General features: G+C 51.3%; 1 protein-coding gene across 2 annotated transcripts in view; it reads right to left on the bottom strand.

Moving 5' to 3' along the window:
• Nucleotides 1–22,280, bottom strand: part of LOC133127991 (nesprin-1-like) — a 207,698-nt gene that overhangs the window by 89,974 nt on the left and 95,444 nt on the right. For both annotated transcript variants that reach the window (XM_061241165.1, XM_061241158.1), the window contains 15 exons: nucleotides 21,287–21,604; nucleotides 20,656–20,811; nucleotides 18,168–18,338; nucleotides 14,591–14,917; nucleotides 14,109–14,261; nucleotides 13,375–13,542; nucleotides 10,743–10,919; nucleotides 9,587–9,733; nucleotides 9,297–9,422; nucleotides 8,483–8,659; nucleotides 6,994–7,259; nucleotides 4,442–6,602; nucleotides 3,146–3,483; nucleotides 2,765–2,909; nucleotides 2,043–2,261 (listed from right to left, as the gene is read on the bottom strand). In XM_061241165.1, the coding sequence (XP_061097149.1) occupies nucleotides 2,043–2,261; nucleotides 2,765–2,909; nucleotides 3,146–3,483; nucleotides 4,442–6,602; nucleotides 6,994–7,259; nucleotides 8,483–8,659; nucleotides 9,297–9,422; nucleotides 9,587–9,733; nucleotides 10,743–10,919; nucleotides 13,375–13,542; nucleotides 14,109–14,261; nucleotides 14,591–14,917; nucleotides 18,168–18,338; nucleotides 20,656–20,811; nucleotides 21,287–21,604 (5,049 nt within the window). The remainder of the gene's footprint in view (nucleotides 1–2,042; nucleotides 2,262–2,764; nucleotides 2,910–3,145; nucleotides 3,484–4,441; nucleotides 6,603–6,993; nucleotides 7,260–8,482; nucleotides 8,660–9,296; nucleotides 9,423–9,586; nucleotides 9,734–10,742; nucleotides 10,920–13,374; nucleotides 13,543–14,108; nucleotides 14,262–14,590; nucleotides 14,918–18,167; nucleotides 18,339–20,655; nucleotides 20,812–21,286; nucleotides 21,605–22,280) is intronic.

Here is a 22,280-nt window from a genome sequence, read left to right as displayed (position 1 = left end):
CCTACAGCACTCTGCCCTCTATGTTACCTACAGCACTCTGCCCTCTGTTACCTACAGCACTCTGCCCTCTATGTTACCTACAGCACTCTGCCCTCTATGTCACCTACAGCACTCTGCCCTCTATGTTACCTACAGCACTCTGCCCTCTATGTTACCTACAGCACTCTGCCCTCCAGCCCCCCCCCCCCCCCCCCCCCCCGCCCCCCCTTCACTAAACCAGACCTGGATCCACTACATAACTGTTTTAGACTGTTCAAATTGTTCAAATGCTGTGCTCGATTGATCTTGCCTGGTGCAAGTGAGCCAATTAAGAGGACCAGAAGGCAGGATTTGCGCTTTTTGACAGTATTTGATGGGTTCCAATACACCAGACATGCTCAGTAAAGCGTAGAACAGTATATGAATCCAAGACAATTATGTGTTTGGCCCAGGTCTGCACCACACACACATCCTGATTCATTGTTTCATTCTGGCGGTGACAGAGACATTTATGTGAAACATCTTTTCCATAGAGAAATTCTCCTTTGATCTGAAAATCCATATATGGGCAAAGGTTTTTGCTCTGTGTTAAGTAACAACTCCCAAGGCCTACATGTACAGGCACACACACACACACACACACACACACAAACTGTCAGCTTACTGAGTACCACTGTAAGGAGGTCCAAGGTAAAGCTCCCTGAGAAAGCAAAATCAATGTAATGGATTCTGATGCATTGCGGGTTCATTAATTATGAACCACAGTTTGTGCCTATTAGGAAAATTAATAACCTTCTCTCTCTAAAGATTAACTCAGAATCCTTTTCAAATCCCAGAAAAAAAAAAACCCCAGCACAAAGAGATCTTTGTAAAAGCTTCCCAGGCCAGATAATTGGACTGTGAAGTAATAAATAGCTTTGGAGTCTCTCATGCTGTTCACTCTCACTGTGTGGGCGTTTAAGGCTTCCTGTTGCATGATGTCATTTCCTGTCAGGCAGTGGGAAGACTGCATAGTTCTCCGGTTTCCAGTTGGCGGGACAATCCACCTCCCGCCACTCTGGCTAACAAACAATCCACTGACAGCACGGCCAGCACTACGTCAGCCAGTGCATGAGGTTTTCCCCGGGAAAATCTGTGTGCGGTTTCTGGCTGTTTGAGCTTGAGAAAAACAGTCTCGAAATAGATCTGACTGCAAAGTTTCCCTTCCTGTTACTGTTCTTTGCAGGAATACGGAGAGAATGAAATCTGAGAAATGTAATAAACATATAACATACAAACTATAGTATATTGTGCACTGTATATTGTATAATGTGTATATTGTACTATAAAACAGCACAGTGGATTGTAACAGTTTATTGCACTGTATATTAAGCGGCATATAGCATTTCATTGTAATAGTATTGCCATGTTTATTTTATTATACTTTTGCATTTTAGTTCATTGTATGATATGGTGTTGGTATGGTGTATACGCAGAGGATATGATATGGTGTTGGTATGGTGTATACTCAGAGGATATGATACGGTGTTCGTACGTTGTATACTAGAAGGATATGATACGGTGTTGGTATGGTGTATACTCAGAGGATATGACACGGTGTTGGTACGTTGTATACTAGGAGGATATGATACGGTGTTGGTATGGTGTATACTCAGAGGATATGATACGGTGTTGGTATGGTGTATACTAGGAGGGTATGATACGGTGTTGGTATGGTGTATACTAGGAGGATATGATACGGTGTTGGTATGGTGTATACTAGGAGGGTATGATACGGTGTTGGTATGGTGTATACTAGGAGGGTATGATACGGTGTTGGTATGGTGTATACTAGGAGGGTATGATACGGTGTTGGTATGGTGTATACTAGGAGGGTATGATACGGTGTTGGTATGGTGTATACTAGGAGGGTATGATACGGTGTTGGTATGGTGTATACTAGGAGGGTATGATACGGTGTTGGTATGGTGTATACTAGGAGGGTATGATACGGTGTTGGTATGGTGTATACTAGGAGGGTACGATACGGTGTTGGTACGTTGTGCACTCGGCGGGCCGGGCACCTTCTCGGTGAAGCTCCTCCACTCCAGCGCGGTGTCTTCCAGAACCTTCTCCTGGCCGCGGGCGACGCTGCGGAGCCGGGTCCAGCGCTGCCACACCGTGGTCATGGAGCGGCTGATGCAGGCCTTGCTGGCGTCACTGCCCACCTGCTCCAGCAGGGCCGCCCGCTCCTCCAGCCCCGTCAGCTTCTCCTGGAACCCGCTCACCAGGGCCACCAGCGACTGGGGGGGGAGGGGAGGGGAGAGGAGAGGAGGGGAGGGGGAGAGAGGGGGAGAGGAGGGAGAGAGAGGGGGGAGGGGGGAGGAGGGAGAGGAGGGGAGGGGGGAGGAGGGAGGGGAGGGGGGAGAGAGAGAGGGGGAGGGGAGAGGAGGGGAGGGAAGGGGAGGGGGGAGAGAGGGGGAGAGGAGGGAGAGAGAGGGGGGAGGGAGAGAGAGAGGGATGAAAGGAGGGATTGGGGAGGGATGGATGAAAGGAGAGAGTAAGGGGAGAGAAAGAGACACAGATGGATGGAGGGAGGGAGGGAGAGAGAGAGAGAAGAAGAGAAGGAGGGGGAAACAAAGAGGGAGGGAGAGAGTGTGAGATGGGGAGAGAGTGATATAAGATAAGGGAGTGTGAGAGAGAGGGAGTGAGTGTGTGTGTGTGTAGGTGAGTGTGTGCGTGTAAGTGTAGGTGTGTGTGTCTAAGTGTGTGTGTGTAGGTGTGTGTGTCTGTAATACCCATCTACCTTGTGGCTCCTGAGTTTCTCCTCGGCCTCCTGGCTGGTGGCGGCTTTGGCGGTGGAGAACTCGGTCAGCTTCTTCTCCGCCTCGTTCATGAGCTCGATCACCGTCTGCCGGTTCTCCTGGTACAGGTTCCACTGAGCCACGCAGCTGAAGAACACACAGAACCAGAACTTTCCAACTCAACCCGACTTAACCAACTAAAGGCCGGCATACATTACACGTCTGTTTCAGTTCCCTTTGACCAATCCAGAGGTGGTTCCGTTTATGACGTTCATGACGTGGTGCCTTAACCAAGTTAGCCATGCAGCGGAGGACCCCTCCCGTTGTCACATTTAACAAACGATAAAGATGTATTCCATTGAGAAGACCCTTGGATGGCGTACCTGTTGAGGACGTCCTGGTGGCACTGCAGCTGGTCCCGGACCTCCACGCCCCTCTGCTGGGCGGACTCCACGCTCTGCCGGAGCTGCTCGTTGGCGGTGGGGTTGACCAAGCTCTCCAGCTGCGGGGGGAGGCTCTCCAGCTCCTGCAGGTGGAGCAGGAAGTCCTCCTCGGTGGACAGGATGTCGCCCTGCTGCCGGAGGTGCTCCTCGTAGTTCTCCACGTCCACGCCCTGGCTGGCCTGCTGCAGGAAGGCCACGGCGTCCTCCAGCCACTCGCACGCCGACTGCATCCGCGTGTGGTACTTCTGACACAGCGTCAGGGCCTGCTCCAGCGTGATCTACAGAGGGAGAACCACCATCATCATCATCATCATCACCAACATCATCAACATCAACGTGAACATCATCACCACGGGGTCAGAGGAACAGCCATCATCATCATAATCCTCATCAGCCTCACCATCACCATCTTCATCATCACCAACACCATCATCATCATCTCTATCATCATAATTGCAATCATCATCACAATCATCATCATCATCATCATCATCACCACTATCATCATAATCGCAATCATCATCACCATCATCATCATCATCATCACTATCATCATAATCGCAATCATCATCACCATCATCATCATCATCATCACTATCATCATAATTGCAATCATCATCACCACCATCTTCATCATCTTCTTCATCATCATCATCATCATCACCCCACCCAACTGATAATACCCACCTAATACTACAACTGCATGAATAGCTACGATGCTGCGACCACAAATGTCAAGGACAATTTACAACAGACTAGGGGAAAGACGTTCTTTTTCTAGCAGTTTCACACAGAGATTTAGGCTACCTTGATTAATTTTTGCTCAGTCAGTTCTGTAATCATATTTAAAATAAATTATTAACACTGATGGATAATAAACATAATTTATTTATTAAGAATAATTGGACATTTTGTGGGGCCTGAAACAATCAATTGAACATGTAATTAAGCTTAACGAACACAGCTGCCCTGAATTTATTATCGCTTGAAAAGCTGAGCTGAATAAGTAACTTGAAAATCTTTTTTGTAAAGCAGGCACGCACAGACACACACACACACACCACCTTGCTGTCACAAAGAATTCATAGCAGGTTAAACATACCGACGTCCATGAAAACCGAAATAAACTGTTGGCTCTACCGGGTTCAAAAACCAGCATACACCGTGTGCCCAAAGCACCAAACATCAGACACACAAAAGCACACCCCGTAAGAGTTCGATAGAAGGCACGCTCACCTGTTTGGCGCTTAGCGCTTGCTGGACGTCGGCCTCCAGCTTGGCCATCTCCTCCAGGCTGGTGTCCACGTGCTCGGGCACCAGCTCGTTGGCGTTGGTGTACTTCTGCTTCTCCCGGCTGCTGAGGGCCGCCACGATCCTCAGGCGGGACTGCACCTCCTCCTGCACGATCTGCTGCTTCCGCATCTCCTCCTGCACCTTCTCCACCTTCACGTCCAGCGCCACGGCCGCGCCCAGCTCGTCCCGCACCTGCTGCAGCCAGTCCAGCGTCCGCCGCACCTCCGTCTCGAAGTCCTTGCTCTGGACGAAGCGGTGCTCGCACTCCACGATCAGCTCGCCGACCGAGGACTGCAGCGACTGCAGCTCCTCCTGCCAGGAGTTGACCTGCTGACTCGAGGCCTGGTGGGCCGCCTGGTCCACGTGCGGGGCCAGGTTCTCCATCTGCTCCACCAGCCGCTTGAGGCGGGAGCTGGCGCTCTGCAGGGTGCCCGCCAGCGAGTGGTAGTTCTTCAGCCGCTCCTCGGCCGACTGGGTCTCGGCGTTGACCTTGACCAGCTGCTCCTTGGTGGACTTCAGCTCGGAGTCCAGCTGCAGGGCCATGGCCTTGTGGTCCTCGAAGGACTCGAGGGTGTCGCCCAGGTGCTCCACCTTCTGCTCCATGAGCCTCTTGAGCCCGTTGTAGAGGCTGACCAGCTGGACCATCTCCTCGGGTCTCCAGGGCTGGCCCGTGCTGCGGAAGGCCTCCTTCTTCTGGTTGAGCTCGCTCACGGCCAGGCCGAGGTTGGACAGGTCCGCCAGGAGGCTCTTGTACTCCTCCTGGAGGCTCTCCACCTCCTCCGTCCTCAGCCCCACCGGCTGCTTCCCTAGGATGTTGAACTGCTCCTCCAGCTCCTTCAGCGCCTTGTGCGTCACCTCGATGAAGGAGGCGTACTCCCGGCGCCCGAGGATAACCTGCTGGATCTTCTCGCTCTTCTCCTTGGCCAGGGCCAGGATGCTGTTGTACTGCTGCGGGAGGGCGTTGAGCTTCTCGTCCAGGTAGCAGTGGTCCACCTCGTTGAGCGTGGGGAGTATCTCCTGCCCGGCCCGCTGGACGATGAGGAGGAGGTTCTCGTACTCCGTGGCCTGCTCCAGTATCTGCTGGTACTTGGCCAGCTGCACGCTGAGCTCGGCGTCCCCATTCATGAGGTTGATCTCGGGGAAGGTGATGATGTCGGCCTGCTTCAGCCACTGGCAGGTCTTGTCCAGGTCCACCTTGAAGTACTTCCGGGACACCAGGGCCTTCTCCAGCTCCTGCAGCCTCTGGGTGCACCTCTGCAGGGCCGTCTCGAAGATGCTCTGCAGCTCCTGGAGCTTGACCAGGAGCTCGGCCTTCTCGTCCTCCGTGGCGTCCTTCATCAGTTCCCTGCCCTGCGACCACAGGGAGGTGAGCTCGCTCTGGTAGGCCCGCAGGCTGCTCTGGATGTTCCGGCACGTTCTAACCTGCTTGCCCAGGTCGTCGGGCAGCAGGGCCACCCGCTCCTCGGCGAGCGCCTTCCTCTCGCTCTGCTGCACCCAGCCGATGGCCTGGCCCACCGCCAGCAGGAACTGGGTCCTCTCCGTGAAGGCCTTGCTCAGGTACTTCCGCCGCTGGACCACCTTGGCGCCCAGCGTCTCGACCTCGGCCTGGGTGTCGGCGATGAGCTGCTGGAGCCGCTGCCGCTCGTTCAGGCCCAGGTGGGCCAGCACCCGGTCGGCGTCGGATATCGCCTGGGCCAGCAGCAGCTGCTTGGCCTCCAGCTCGCTGCAGATGCTGAGGTGGTCGAAGAGGAAGCTCTGGGCCAGCTCCGGCGGCGGGCTCATCTTCATGGCCTCGGACAGGGCCGGCTGCTGCTCCTCCGCCCACTCCCGGGCCTCCCGCAGCCGCGACTCCACCTGGCTCATGTCCTCCAGCGTCAGCACCGAGTCCTGGATCTTCTTCTGCATGAGGGTCTCCAGCTGGGCCCAGCGCTGCTCGAAGTGCCCCACCTGCTCCTTCACCAGCTCCTTGTCGTCCAGGTTGAGGCGGGGCAGGACCTTCTGCCGGTGGTCGCGCAGGTCGTCCAGGGTGCCCCTCTGCTCCTCCAGGACCCCCGCCAGATTCCGCAGGGCCTCCAGGTGCTCCGACGAGCTCTCTGTGTCCGTTCTTAAAAATACAATACAACATTGAAACAATTATACATAGATAACGCTTTATAACCCATATAATTGTGTGTGTGTGTGTGTGTGTGTGTAAATATACAAATACATATGTAAATTAACTATGTCATAGGAAAAACCTCTAAAATTACAAAATACTATGACAAAAACAAAAGCAATTAAAAAGCTGTCAATGGTAATGGATTTAAGAAATATTAAAACCAAGCCTCGCCAAGTCATTAAAAACTGCACCAGTAAAAAACTGCAGTGGAAAATTCCAGGATGGGGGAGTAAACAGAAACCCAAATTTGAGGGAAAAATATAAAATAAAAAAAATAAAAAAAATAAGAATATAGGACCAGTAAACCAGGAGCACTGACGGCATCCGTCTCCCTCACCTGGCCAGGTTGTCCCACTCCTTGGACACCTGGGTGAAGAGCAGCTCCATGGCGCTGATGCAGCCGTGGTACTCCGCGGTGCCCTGCAGGTCCTCCTCCTGCTGCCTCAGCAGCCGGCTGGCCTGGTGGCACAGCTCCAGCCAGGTGTGGCTGAGCCGGGCGATGTCGGCGTGCTCGGGGGACTCCTGGCCCTCCGTGAGGCTGCTCACGGCCTCCGTCATCTGCGTCAGCACGCCCTGCTTGGCCTGGAGCTGCTGGCTGAACTCCTGGAGGACGGGGGGGGGGGGGGGGGTAAACATTATTGGGACACGAGGCCCCTAATGCGATGTCCGTGGAGACCCCTTCTAACGCCTCTGCCGTCCGACTGAAGCCGCGCCAAGTTTGAGTGTGACACATGCTTCCATAAACCCCCCCAACCCCCCCACCCCCACCCCCCACCCCCGCCTCGGAGGCCAGAGTCTGTCTTTGTTTATGCTAATCAATAAATCTGGATTTGCGCGAGCTCGTTAGCCCCCTTCACAAAGCGGGGGCCAATGAGTGTCTAATTATCCAGACGAGCTCCCTCAGACCGCGTTCCAGCTCTGTGCATGCCTGTTCGCGGGCGTGCTGTAATAAAGTGCTGGAATTCCTCGCCCTGAGAAAAATGTAGGCGCACAAGCTCACGCGCATGTTCGCTCGGTGTAAGAATTTTCCGACAGCGGAGATCGGATACTCGGATGCTTCGGTCCCGGAGGGCGTCTGACTTGGCATGACTGCTGACTTGGCCAGGTCTCCAAAAGAGATTGCCATCTCAATGTGACCTTGCGGTTATATAAAGGCTAATAAATTATAAAAGTGAGGATTTTGTGGTTTCCTCTCCGTCAGCAGCCGGAGGGCTTGGAAATAAGGCGTGTGGAGTCTTTTAATCCAATAGATGGATTAAGCACAGAAATTCAAGGTAAAGCAAACAATTTTGCCAGCCATAGATTGAGATCCTGCCATCCTGGACTGGAGTTTGAAATTTGAAATTCCTATAGGATTCGGAATTCGACATACGTGCCCTCTAGGACTGCTCCTATCCAACTCAAATCTACCCATCAAACATTCTGCCATTGTCTAGGAATGAGAATTTAATCAGCCTCAAATCAACCTCGGTAATGGAGGTCAATATGAAGTCTATTAGTGGGGGCAGAAATGAATGTTTTTTTGATGTCGGTAATTCGTAATTGAGTACAGAACCCTGATCCATTTTCGCGTTAAGTGTTTTGTCTAATTGTGTTTACATTGTATAGCTGTCGCCGAGGAGCCCACTTGAAAACAAGATGCTACATCCCAAGGCGCTATTCCTAATAAAGACGAATTTCAATCAATCTAGTATAGGTAGAAAAGCGGTCCCACCACGACACCGCGTCACCACGGTTGACGCAGGTTGAGACACTGTTTGGGGCACTGTTTGGGGCATTGTTTGGGGGGGGGGGGGGGGGCGCGTAGGATCCCCGGCCCAGCTCACCTTCACTTGGGCCAGCATGTTCTGGGCGATCTTGGGCTCCAGCTCGCCGGGCCGGCGGTTGAGGCTCTGCAGCTGCAGCTCCCTGTCCTGGAGGTGCGCGGCCAGCTCCGCCTTCTGCTCGCGCACCTCCTTCCAGCTGTCCGCCAGGTCCTGGGACCGCAGCATGCGCTCCTCGATCTGCGCGGGGGGACGCGAGAGGAGGAGTCACGGCCTGGGCCCCGTCGAAATCAACCCTGCCCCCCCCTCAGGCCCGCTGCGGGGACGTCCCCTGGTCCCTCACACAGGGTTCACACGGAGGGTGTGGGACCCCCTCGAGGGTTGAGGGAAGGGTTGAAGCGGGCAACACTGATTTACATGACGGTTACATGATACACGGTTACAGGACCTGGATAGCCATAGTCTGCTGGTTTGCGTTGTTACTTGGCACTAATTGATCAATTAAGAGTCAATTATACGGTTAAGTCACTTCACCAGGCTTCTTGTCTCGAAAGGGATTGCTGTACATAAGGTGAAAAGAAAAACCAGCTCCACAGGACCAGGTAGGTCCTATTTTAGGAAATGCTCAAAACATGTTCATTTCTTATGAGAACACATACAGTCGGGGGTAGGGAATTGCCAACTAACAAAGAATTACATCAGCCAAGCCAGGCTCATGAGAACATAAGAACAGGCCATTCAGCCCAAGTCATGTTTTTTTACTAGGTACAAACCAGAAATAGGAAACAGTGAAATCAAGGCTCTCTGAAAGGACAGGGAGCCACAGACGGGTGACACTGATCTGTTGAGAGCGCGTTCTCCATCGCTGGCGACCCACCATGAGTTTGAGCTGCTGGATCTCGGAGGCGGTGCTCCGCACAGTCTCGTTGGACAGGTCACACACGGAGCACACCAGGTCCAGGTACGTGCTGGCCTGCTCCTGCAGGGCGCGGTCGTGCTTCACCTGCGCAGGTAAAAAAACGCTGCATTAGAACTACAAAACATCCACACATGCCGAATACTGTCCTACACAACTCACTCATTCTGAAAGGCCACTGTTGGGGGTGGCATATGATGATTTCTAAAAATAAATCCTAAAAAATGAATGCAAGATTATTCCTCAGAGACCTGTTTGAGCGCCTCCTGCTGGCTGAAGGGGGGATGTGCGGGCAGCTGCAGCTCATCCTGCACGCTGGAGAGCCAGGTCTGGCACTGCTGCAGGGTGTCCTGGTGACTGACGTGCTTCTGCAGCTCCCGATCCAGACTCTGGTACACCTGCACACACACACACATATACGCACGCACACACACACACACACACACACACACATACACACACACACACACACACATACGCATGCACACACATACACACACACACACGCACACACATACGCACACACACACACGCACATACACATAAGTGCACACACACACATGCACACACAAACACACAAGTGCATACATGCAAACGCACACCCATACACACACGCACACACACATACATGCACACACACACACACACGCACATACACACATAGACATGCATACACATACAGATAGAAGTACACACACACAGGCACACATGTATAGACATACGCAAGCACACATAGACACACACATACACACACATACATGCACACACACAGACCACAAAGACACACACATACACACACACACATGCACGCACACACAGACCACAAAGACATACACATACACACAAACATATACAGTCATCTCATTATCACGGTCAACACACACAAAGAAAATCCAATAAAACAAGCCAACAGGCGAATGTGATTGTCAGCTCCGTTGCTGGACGGCGCTAGAGGGATCGGGGCGGGGGGTGGGGGGCCAGTTGGCAGGGGCCAGTTGGCGGGTGGGTTGATTGGCAGCTCGGTCGTTGGTCGGCGCCGGTGTGGTAGTGGGTGGGCGTCGGCTGCAGGGGGGGCAGTTGGCGGGTGGACTCATCGGCAGTGGGGGCGGGGGCAGGGGGCAGTTAGCAGGTGGGCTGATTGGCCGTTAGACGACGCCAGAGGGAGGGGGGCGGGGGGGCGGGGGGGACAGTTAGCAGTTGGCGGACGGTTTGATTGACAGCTGGGCCTTTAGACGACTCTGGAATGGCGGGGGCAGGGGCCAGTTAGCGGGTGGCGGCTGATTGGCCATCGGATGACGCCAGAGGGGCGGGGGGGGGGGGGCGGGGGGGACAGTTGGCGGACGGTTTGACTGACAGCCGGGTCTTTAGCAGGCTGTGGAATGGCGGGCGGGCTGGCGGCTCACTCACGCGCTGGGCGGTGCTGCAGATGGCGGAGTAGCTGTCCCGCGTGCCCTGCTGATGGGGCTGGACCTGCAGCCGGATCCGGGCCTGGACCGGCTCGCCACAGCCCTCCACCAGCGCGTCGCCCTTCTCCTTCAGGCTCGTCAGCCGCTCCTCGAACCCCGCGATCTCCTCCATTATGGCCTGGGGGAGGAGACAGCTCTCAGCGGAGGGGGGGGGGGGAGGCCGTGTTCCCCCCGAAAAACACCGAATACTACGCCTGAGAGCGGGCCATTACAATCTCAATACACAGGCTAATCCGTCATGTTTCAATACCGAGACCAAACAATCCCTTTCCAATACAAAGACCAAAGCATTATGTTTCAATATGGCTCAATATTATTATGGTTATTATACACAGACCAAACCATTATGTTTCAATACTGAGACCAAAACAATCCCTTTCCAGATACACAGACCAAACCATTATGTTTCATTATGGCTCAATATTATTATGGTTATTATACACAGACCAAACCAATATGTATCAATACCGAGACCAAAACAATCCCTTGCCAATACCATCCAATAAAAAGACCAAAGCATTATGTTTCAATACCGAGAGCAAAACCATGACTTTTCAATCAGACTTGAGCCAAATACGTAATTGTTTTGGATTCAAATACTTTTCTGTGCTCGATTGATCTTGCCTGGGGAAATTGAGCCAACCAAGATAAATATTCTACTCCAAAACAATTATGTATTTGACCGAGGTCTGTTTTCACTGGAGACCAAGTCATTATTTTTCAATACAGACCAAACCAATTTGTTCCAATGCAGATTGCACAATACCGTGTGTGAGTGTGTGTGCGTGTGTGTGTTCGTTCTATTTATTTTTTGGAAGGGATTTAACCGTTTTAATTTGCCTTAGAAGACAGCGGTTACAACACATTACGGATAATTTGTGTGCAGAAAAACAAAGCCTTGTCTGGGTTTTAACAGCACCATTATGTGTTGCATAATTCATACGGCAATTTTGTGCATTTCTACAATTAAGATTACAATGACAGGCCTTCCATTATTTATTTATCTGTTTCATTTTAAGCTCCAGTTTTCACTGGACTGTAGTATTGACTTTAAATGCCCAAATACATCACCTCACGCAACTTGCGCACTTAATATCTAATCTCGGTCATGTCTGCTGTAGTCGGGTTCGAACAGCTCCACACTACGATAAGTCTTGCTTACACATACTACGATAAGTGTACTCTCAGAGTTGTTGTTGCCGTAACGACCCTGTACGCCAGGAGACATTAAATGCCTGCCTAATTAATTAATGTGAAGCAATGTACTTAACGTGAATATTTAAGATGAATACAATTAGGAGCCGTACAGTAGCTGAGTGCGCTGCATCGGGCACAGGTGTCAAACAGCGGTCCCGGAGGGGGCCGCGGTGTCTGCAGATTTTTGGGGAGTTCCCCCAACCGGTGACATTTCTGTCATCGAGTGGCTTCGCAACCCGGTTCTAAGGGCCTTAATTGTCAGCTGATTGACGGGAAACCAGAAGAACCCGCAGACGCCGCGCCCCCCCGGGAACGCACTCTGACAGGAACAGAGAAGCCGTGGCAGAAATCATGTGACCTTGCCAGGTGGTTTGCGACGAGGCCTTGTAATTTGCGAAACAACCATCTGCCAAATTCACGAATGTGAACTGTGAAATGTGAATACCGCCCTGATTAAGATGATCACAACGTGGCACTGCGGGCGAGTCTGTCGAGGACTCTTATCTGTCAGATGTTTGGGATTAAAATAGTCTTCCGCGTTTGACTAGCCTTACCTGGGGTATTGGAACAAATTAAACGATGCCAAAGGTGTAAAGCCCGCCCATCTGCTCACTGAATGCACCGGGCAAAATGCCCCAGGCAAGAATTTAACACAGGAAAGTATTTGAATGCAAAATAAATACTATTTGAACCCAGGTCTGGTGGACGGTAATGGGGGCACAGACGCGGCAGATTGGCGCAGCATCTCACACGGTTAGTGGCTATCAGTTAGAGGGTGGTGGTTAGCAGTTAGCGGGCGGCAGTTAATGGTTAGCAGTTAGCGGGCGGCAGTTAGTGGTTAGCAGGCGCCGTTTACCAGTTAGTGGGCAGCAGCTAGCATTTAGCGGGCACCAGTTAGCAGTTAGCAGGCAGTGGTTAGCAGTTAGCAGGCAGCAGTTTAGCGGGTGGCGGTTAGCAGTTAGCAGGCGGTGGTTGGCTGGTTAGTGGGGAGTGGTTAGCAGTCAGCGGTTAGCAGTTAGCAGGCAGCAGACAGCAGTTAGCAGGCAGCAGTTAGCAGTTAGCGGGTGGTGGTTAGCAGTTAGTAGGCGGTGGTTAGCAATTAGTGGGTGGCGGTTAGCAGTTAGCAGGCAGCAGTTAGTAGTTAGTAGGCAGTGGTTTGAGGTTAGCGGGCAGTAGTTTGAGGTTAGCGGGCAGAGGTTTGAGGTTAGAGGGCAGTAGTTAGCCGTTAGCGGGCAGGAGTTTGAGGTTAGCAGGCAGCGGTTTGAGGTAAGCGGGCAGTGGTTTGAGGTTAGCGGGCAGTAGTTTGAGGTTAGCGGGCAGTGGTTTGAGGTCAGCGGGCAGTGGTTAGCGGTTAGCAGTTAGCGGGCAGCGCTCACCTTGTGCCTGGCCAGCTGCTGCATGGACACCTCCAGGCTGCTGCTCTGGATGGAGTCGGAGGTGACCAGCCGGCTGGACATCTGCAGGAGCCACTTCTCCACCTCCTGCAGGTCGCTGTTGTACGACTCGTGCTCCTTCACCCGGCCCTCCAGCGTCTGCACGTGGGCCTGCCCCCCACAAAACAACCACAAACACAGACATCAGGACCAGGGACTTCTATGAACAAGGGAGCAAGGCTTTTCACTCAAATGCTATGGCCATGTATCCTCAATGTCCGTCTGTCCGTCAATCAGCAATATACAACAGCAGTTGAATTTTGAATGAAGAATATGTACTTGACCAACTTTATTTTAGTGTCTGATGTTGTGCCTTTAATTTTCAGGTATAGCAAACAGCCGAACATTACATCTTTAATCTGTGCCTAGGACTGAAACCAGCCCCTATTTAAATACATTGACAGAATGAATATTCCACGTGTGTAGAAGAGATCAGTTGATTGGGCAGCCTGTAGCATAGTGGTTAAGGTACATGACTGGGACCCACAAGGTCATTCGTTGGTCCCTTGAGCAAGGCCCTTAACCCTGCATTGCTCCAGGGGAGGACTGTCTCCTGCTTAGTCTAATCAACTGTAAGCCGCATTGGATAAAAGCGTCAGCCAAATGACATAGTAATGTAACGTAATGTAATTTATAGTCGACATGTTCGTGTTTCATTCTCCGGCGGTTCTCCGTACCTTTGCCATGGTGCCGAGCTCCTGGTAGTCAGAGCCCAGTTTGGCCATGTTCTCGCTGACGCTGGGGTCACGCACCATGTCCAGCAGGGCCTCCCCCTTCTCCACCACCGACCGCACCGCCGACTCGTGGGACTGCGCCGTCTGCAGGATGGTCTGAACGAGAAACACGGTCCTTTATAGAACTACAGGACCACGCGCCGACTGTACATGACACATGCATTTCTCCACGTCCTTATCCTAATGTAGATCAGTAAATGCACTCTGTTATACAGAGGACTGTTTCCACATATCAGCCTCAGGTATGATGTCAAGTTATAATGATGAAATATGTCAGGTTATTCTGGCATATTTACACTGTAGGGTAAACACTGTCAAAGTAGCAGTGTCGAGAGTTAACTAAATCCCTAAGAAAAGAGCAAGGCTTTGGGTACCTTATACATGGCTAGCTGTGCCTCTTTGTAGTAAAGCTCAGTTTTGGGTACCTTATACTTGGCCAGCTGGGCCTTCTTCTGGTAGAGTTCGGCTTTGGGCTCGACGGGAGAGCTGAGCAGGGCCCGGGTCTCTGCCAGCCACTGCGCCTGGGCCTTGTACTTGTCCAGGAACTCTTTGGACAGCAGGAGGCACTTCTCCAGGCCGCTGAGCTCCGCCCGGAGGGCCTCCGTCAGCTCCTTCAGCTGGGCCAGACGGGCCTCCACCTCGCCCCGGAGCTGCTCTGCCTCGTCCTCCTCCAGGAAGGCCATGGCGCGCCCCGTCTTCTCCCGCATGGCCTTCAGGAAGCTGTGGCCCGGCTCCATGTCGCTCTGCAGGGCCTGGCGTGGAGGACAGAGCCACTGTGAAGGCCGCCTACGCACATGCCCGACGCATAAACTCACCGAGGACAGAGCGTTATCGTTTCTGGGGCAGGGTTTGAGAGTACTTTTGAGAGTACTTTATGAGAGCATTTCAAATGTTTCAATACACCAGACAAGCTCAGTGAAGCAAAGGAAAGTATTTGAAGTAAAAACAATTACCTATTTGGTCTGGCTGGTAAACACGGTTGTTTAAGTTGTAAAAAACTACCATTGAATGGACATTAAGTTCTGTTGGAAGCGGGCACTTCCCTGTGTTGTGTTACTGGTAAGAGTCCTTTATATCGTGACCAGACTGTAAATCAGACTGGTAAAAAAATAATTTGAATAATTCTGGTCCAAAACCGGGCATCAGGAAACCTTAGCAACAGTTAACACAATGCAAGCAGGACTTTTGTCATCCCAAAGTACGACCAAAGTGTTATGCATGTTATACTATCACCTCACACGCATACAGCAGAACACTACATAAACACATCTTACACGCACACGCTGTAACAACTGGGAATAAAGGAAGGTGCTTCTGAAGACACATTAAAGGAACCGATAAGAGCGCTTTTCAAAGGAAGCCCGGGGACCTCCGATGTGAAGGGGGTCTCTGCGCGCGGAGCCCAGTGAATTAGCCGCGCTGCGGCACACAGGACTCCGCAGGGCGTCAGCCGGGCGATATTAAAAACGCGGCGTCCCGCCGGCAGCCTTTGAACCCCGCCGGGCCGCTGATTCGCGCGCGGCCAGGTCCCGCGGTCCGCTCCGAGAGGGGGGCGAGGAGCCGGCCCAATTACCCCGGCCCCTTAACGAGAGCTAGAGAGGCGTTTCCACGGCAACCGCCAACCCCCTTCTCCGCTGGACGGCCGGGGCCGCCTTTCGCGGGGGTAACGGGCTGTTGCCTCAACAGAGGCGCGCGGCGCTCCCGCGTCCCGCTGAAACCGCTAATGCCGATATGACACGCTAGCGCCGCTCTCCGCTGCAGCCAGTGCGCGGTCGTTTCCATGACAACAGACGGCAACCCCCCCCCTCCCCCATTCCAGGCTGTTTACCAGTAGGCCTCTTAACTTAGTACCATTGTCAGAAAACTTTCATTAAATGTGATGTTTATGTGTTTATTATGGCAGTGATATATATCTTGTGTAACCTGATTCGTTTACGTAAGCGTTCAATGAAACATTTTCCATTTCAATACAACTCCCAGCAAGTGTTTCACCAGTATCTGATAGACATAGGATGTAAAAACCTTACAATGAACTATGGGAGATTGAGGCATCGGACACACGGAAATGGCTGCATACGCACAATCTTTCAGGAGGAAGTTGAAAAGACAGGAAGGTCATACCGATATGCTACTTGCCCAAAGATAGTGAAAAGCCCTTGACAGAACGAATGCTGACATACAACAGGAGTCCTACGTACATCAGGAGTCATTTCTCTTAATTTCAGGAGCCCTATCTTATAAAGCAGGGCACTGCGTGTACGATGTGCTGGGTGTTTGCTTTGTTAGAAATGTTATATCTTTTATGATATTTTTCCTTCAATGTTTAACAGTCTGTGCACATGTTAAAGCATATCCCCGGCACAACCGCAAAGGTTCCTTTGAGCTGTTTACTCCACAGCGGTTAAAATATGACATGACACCACTCCCATTATCGCTGCACACTAATCATTAATTTCACAGGTTTTTCTGTCTTGTTTGTGTGCATTATTAATATCCCATTGCATCTTGATGGCCATGGTTAATACCTAAGTAGCAACAGATGAGAATTACGAGCAACAAAGTAGGAATTTCCATCAGACGTAATATGGAAAATGAAGGATTGATGATGACGAGATGAATTCGGAGCGGATCGGCCAAACGAGGATGGAACGCGAGGCGTGGCGTGAAAGAGGAAGAACCGCAATAAACCAGCACAGCCGTTCAACTTGACAACAACATCCGCAAAAACACCGTCAGAAACCTGCTAACAGCTCCGTGCAGATGTTCACTTTGACTTTCAGTATTAAAAAAACCCCACAAAAAAAAACATTCTCCATTCGAGCAGATTTCAAGGGGAGAACACAGAAAAGCTGAAATGATGCAGTCACACTGTGTTTAAGGATGGGGGGGGGGGTTGGTTTGGGTTTGCATCCCCCATCCTGTTCCTGTTTAAAATGATCGATACACTGACATGGATTACTCCCGCACTAAACTGGACAGGGAGTTGGTGGGGGTGAGGGGGAGAGGGATTGGGGTGGGGGTGGTGGCGGGGGCGCAGTGGGGGGGCGGGGCGGGGGGTTGTTGTGAGACGCAGGGGCACAGCGTGGGGCAGTAGGTTCCTGACATGAAGGCTTCTTTGTCTCACTGCGGGGGGTCTGGCCTTGAGGGGGGGGGGGTGGGGGGTAGAATTCACTGTCTGACAGTTTCCTCTCAAGTTATCTATGGATCGCTTGGTAAAGACCCAATCAATAACACCACCCCCCCCGCCCCACTCTCACCTCCCACCCCCAGATTCACCCCCCCCTCAACCCCCTTCCAAAATAACCACACTGACTCCCTGTGTAGCTCTACCATTGTTACGAAGACATAAACAACACACAGCACGCTGTGGTGCATTCTGGGGCTTCTGTGTACAGGTGAGAGGGAGAACCGATACAGACCAAAACACGAGCACAAGGTGCAGGGTCCCAGGAACGCAAAAGAAGAAAAGGTTTGTACACCCGCTTGATGCTCCAAAGCAGCAAACAATGGACCAGTATCAATGGCGAAGACCACTGTGGTCGAAACGTTAACCGCCCACATGCTACAATAAATACCACTATTTGTTTGTGCACAGGTGTGTCCATGGGACAGGATGCTGGATGCTCAGTAAGAAATTCACAGGTAGGTTTTTACCAAAGAGCAACAACCTGGCAAAACCCGGAGTGAGTGATGCACTCCAGCATAGAAAAGCTTGAAAATAAATATTGACCTATAAACGTACAGTATTGGATGATAAAAAGTACATGATTGACTGCATTGACGCTTTTATATATGTGGTTTTATGTACGTTATTATGGTTTTAAGATCTACTCCAAGATATTGTCTTTTGGGGCTGTTTTTATTTTCTGAAGAAGAAAAATCGATTAATGAACTGGCAAACCGTATGAATTGGCCTCCTGGGCGCGACAGAGCTGAAATGGGTCGGAACCAATCGCTAACAGCCGGCACTACGGCGGTTGTGTTTTTGTCCCGCGACCGTACCTCCAGCTTCTTCATCTTGCGGTCCATGGCGAGGCGGTCCACGGCGTCGATGCTGACCGCCACCGTCCGGAAGTTTCTCTGCGCGGTGCTCAGCCAATCGGAGAAGGTGCTGAAGACTCCCTGCGCCTCCTCAATGCATCGCACCTCCTCCTGCAGCTGTTTGATGGTCTCCTACGGGCGGGAAAGGTTAACATGAACTGTGAATAAACCGTAGGGGCGGCCTGTAGCGCAGTGGTTGAGGTGAATGACTGGGACCCGCAAGGTCGGGGGTTCGAATCCCGAAATCCGCACAGCCGTTGGGCCCTTGAGCAAGGCCCTTAACCCTGCATTGCTCCAGGGGAGGATTGTCTCCTGCTTAGTCTAATCAACTGTACGTCGCTCTGGATAAGAGCGTCTGCCAAATGGCAATAATGTAATGTAATGTGATCAGGGATACACCTGAGCCAATGTCACCCCAGGGTCAATGTCAAGATTAACTCTTATCCCAAAATATGGATATTCAAGTGGTCATAGACAGGGCACAAAAAATAAGGCATACAAAGACATACAAAGATATCATACAAGTATGAGTGTGACCTTGAACTGGTTTTCAAGGTCACACCTTGAAGCAAGGTCAAGGTCATCTCAAAATTGGGATATTTCATTTTTCACAACCACTTCAATTTCCATATTTTGGGATAACGTTCACCTCGACCTTAGACATAATACAGTCCAAATAAATATAACATACAGATCTCCCTCCCAACACACTACTACACACTGTACCACCTACAGTTTCACCACACACCCACTATAATATGAGCAGAAAACGGACACACAAACACACTCCATCAGCGAAACCATATCAGCTTATGAGCAAAACGGGTTTTATTCTGGGGCGGATTTTTCCTTTTGAGAAAGAGAACCGAATTGGAGACGCGGGAAGGTGTCACTTCGCAATTAAACCCGGAACACTGAAAGCCCACCTACACCTCAATTAGCGCTTCGTTTAACAGAGAAAGCCGAACCCTCTCTCCTCCCTTCCTTTTGTGCTCGTCCTCCCCGTGACGGCAGCGATGTGAATGCAGCTCTATTTAACTCCGGGCGTCGCTCTCCCCCGTTTTAAACCCACCTTCCGTCCGCTCGCTCTGGCTAATGCCGTCCGCCAGACGTCTAAACGGCCCTTTAAGCCGCAAACGGGAGAGCAGGGCCTATTGTCCCTGCTCCCCGGCTGCGGACGGCAAACGCGCCGCGTCGGCGTTACGGTCTCGCACCAGTCGCGGGACTTCGAGAGCGCGTTCGACACGCAGGAAGCTGAGCCAGCGGTGTTTTTTTTTTCACACGTTTTCCCCCCAAAACGCGTTCCTGCGAACTCCAATTAGTGGCGAACGCGCGCCCGTTCCCGGCGGAGGGGGGGGAGGGGGAGGGGGAGGGGCGGGGTCCACGGACGCGGCTCCGGGCGGAGTTTTAACGCTTCGCGCGGGATAATTGCGAGCGTCTCAGGGGCCGCGAGAGCGCGGTGAGGTGTTTCTGCAGGCGCTAAAAACCAACCCGCCGTCGCCGCGGAGACAGACCTGCGTTTAATTATGAGCCGGGCCCGGGACCGCGTTTCACATCGATTTCACCCCCCCCCACCCCCACCCCACCCCCCCAACGAGGGGCCGCTACAAATACAGAAGATATCTGACGGCGGGATGTCGATCGTTCAGAACCCCTGCCGTCTCCAGAGACACATTTCACAGGAGTGTTTTACAGACAGAGAAATAGGGCAGGGGCTGTCAGTATAAAAAAAAAACAGGCATTTACCACTTCAAAGGCTATCGAGTATGTATTTAAGGCTTCAAAACCTCACAGAAAAGTAACAGAATTAAAAGGCGGTTTATTTGTGTGTAATATGCTCATTGACCGGAGCCTAATAGCAGAGATAGCTCACAGGATTCGTACAGGAAGTACCGTTTTACAGTGAGCTGTAAAATTGGGATTGTAAAGTGCGAGTGCAATTATTTTGTGACAGAAGCAGGAAATATGACGTGTAATAACGGCAAGACAAAAAATCTCATTAACCCTTTAACGGCCTGCTCAGCAGAGCGGTGTCATAATTCTATGGGTTTTCTCACGGCAGGGTGAACACGTTGACTGGCTATGAATGGATACAACTGACAAAATGCCCATCAGCTATTTTTCATACCCCATTCATCAACTAAATTTCACTGAACCCTGAACTTAACCCGCACTGAGGAGAACGTTTTTCTTCAACATTCCAAGTCAGTGTTCTAGAACTCCGATGCTGCCAGTCACCAGCAGCGATTGTGACATCAGCAGTAGAATGTTCAGCGAAGAACATTCTGGTCACACGTTTGTGATCTTAATTCCCTGAGCAGAGTGCGGTGGAAATGGAGCCGGCACCAGCCCTGTTTATTGGGCTGTCAAACAGAGTGTTGAACCCCAGCCCTGCTCGTTGGGGTACCGGATACAGGGGTGTAGAGGGGTGCACCCAGCGGGCCCTCACCATGAGGTGCAGCAGCAGGGCGTGGTAGCGGGCGGTGAGCTGGGTCGCCCTGGCGCTGACCCGGCTGCTGATGTGGATCTCCTCCAGAACCTGCTGGGCCAGAGCGCCCAGCCCGTCCACCTCTTCCTGGTACAACAGCGCCTCCTCCTGCCACCGCTGAGGAACGACACACACACGTATAAATACACATCCACACACACACACACACACATATAAATATACACACACAGACACACACACACACACACGTACAAATATACACACACACACACACACACACACCACCTCCTAATTCTTAATTTAGGACCAAATTTATAAAATACATTATAAGGACCCAAATACTGTACATTTAAATTGCAGTCTGATGTCCTTCACTTGAGTAGCAGAAAGCACACATATATACACACGGACTTAGACACATACACACACACACACACACACAGGCATGTACACATACACCCACAGACATATTGTATACACACATGCATGAGGTCAGTTCACACACTTTTACAAATAACACAGCTGATATATTTTTGCTTTCTACAAACATGACTTTAGATACACAAGCCTGGCGGGTAAAAAGTCTTCATCGATTGGTCAGATCCCCCAGGACTACATCCCCCATGATCACCTGCAGCAGCTGCAGCTGCGCCTCCTTGGTGGCCCGGTCGGAGCGGCGGTGGGCACGCAGCTGACCCTTGACCTCCATGGTCCTCAGCCACTCGTCCAGGTGCTGGAACTTGTGCTCCATCTGCCGGAGCTTGGTGATGACGCTGTTCAGCCGGGCGCGCCCCTCCCCCAGCCGGGCCTGGTACCCCCGCCACTCCTGCTGTACCGTCTCCAGGGCCCGGTCCTCGATCTGCGGCACGCCCCACGGGATCACCTTCTCCCTGCTGCCCAACACGGACCCCACCAGGGCCTGGCCCTCCGAACAGCGCACCTGCAGCTCCTGACGGAGAGAGAGGGGGGGGAGGAGGGAGGGAGGGAGAGAGAGGGGGAAGGAGAGAGAGGGAGAAAGGTTATAGCAATACACTAGTAGTAATGTAGAAATGTAATTATAGTAGGATAAATTATTGTTCATGTTTTACTTGTACTGTTATACATATGTATGTTTCATGTTTGCTTTGGCAATATTAATAATGTGTATTTCCAATAAGGCGAATTGAATTGAATTGAATTGAATTGAATTGAATTGAATTGAATTGAATTGAATTGAATTGAATTGAATTGAATTGAATTGAATTGAATTGAATTGAATTGAATTGAATTGAATTGAATTGAATTGAATTGAACTGAACTGAACTGAACTGAACTGAACTGAACTGAACTGAACTGAACTGAACTGAACTGAACTGAACTGAACTGAACTGAACTGAACTGAACTGAACTGAACTGAAATTAACTGGTACATAAAATTGCACCCCTAGCCAGAGATATATAATTAATTTTTACCTTTTTTCCTTGGAAAACATAATAATTTGTACCCAAAGAGAACACCCGGAGTCTGCCGCTACGGTCCAGTGGAGCCACATGGGGTCCAATTTATACTTTCAATTTAAAAATTTAAATCAACAAACAATTCAGACCCAAGAAACCAGATGCGGTGACTTAAACTTTGCAATCAA

The sequence above is a fragment of the Conger conger genome, chromosome 5 (assembly GCF_963514075.1).
Source record: "Conger conger chromosome 5, fConCon1.1, whole genome shotgun sequence".
Taxonomy (NCBI): Eukaryota; Metazoa; Chordata; class Actinopteri; order Anguilliformes; family Congridae; genus Conger; species Conger conger.
Note: the sequence above shows the minus strand (reverse complement) of the source record. Positions and strands in the feature narration are given on the sequence as shown.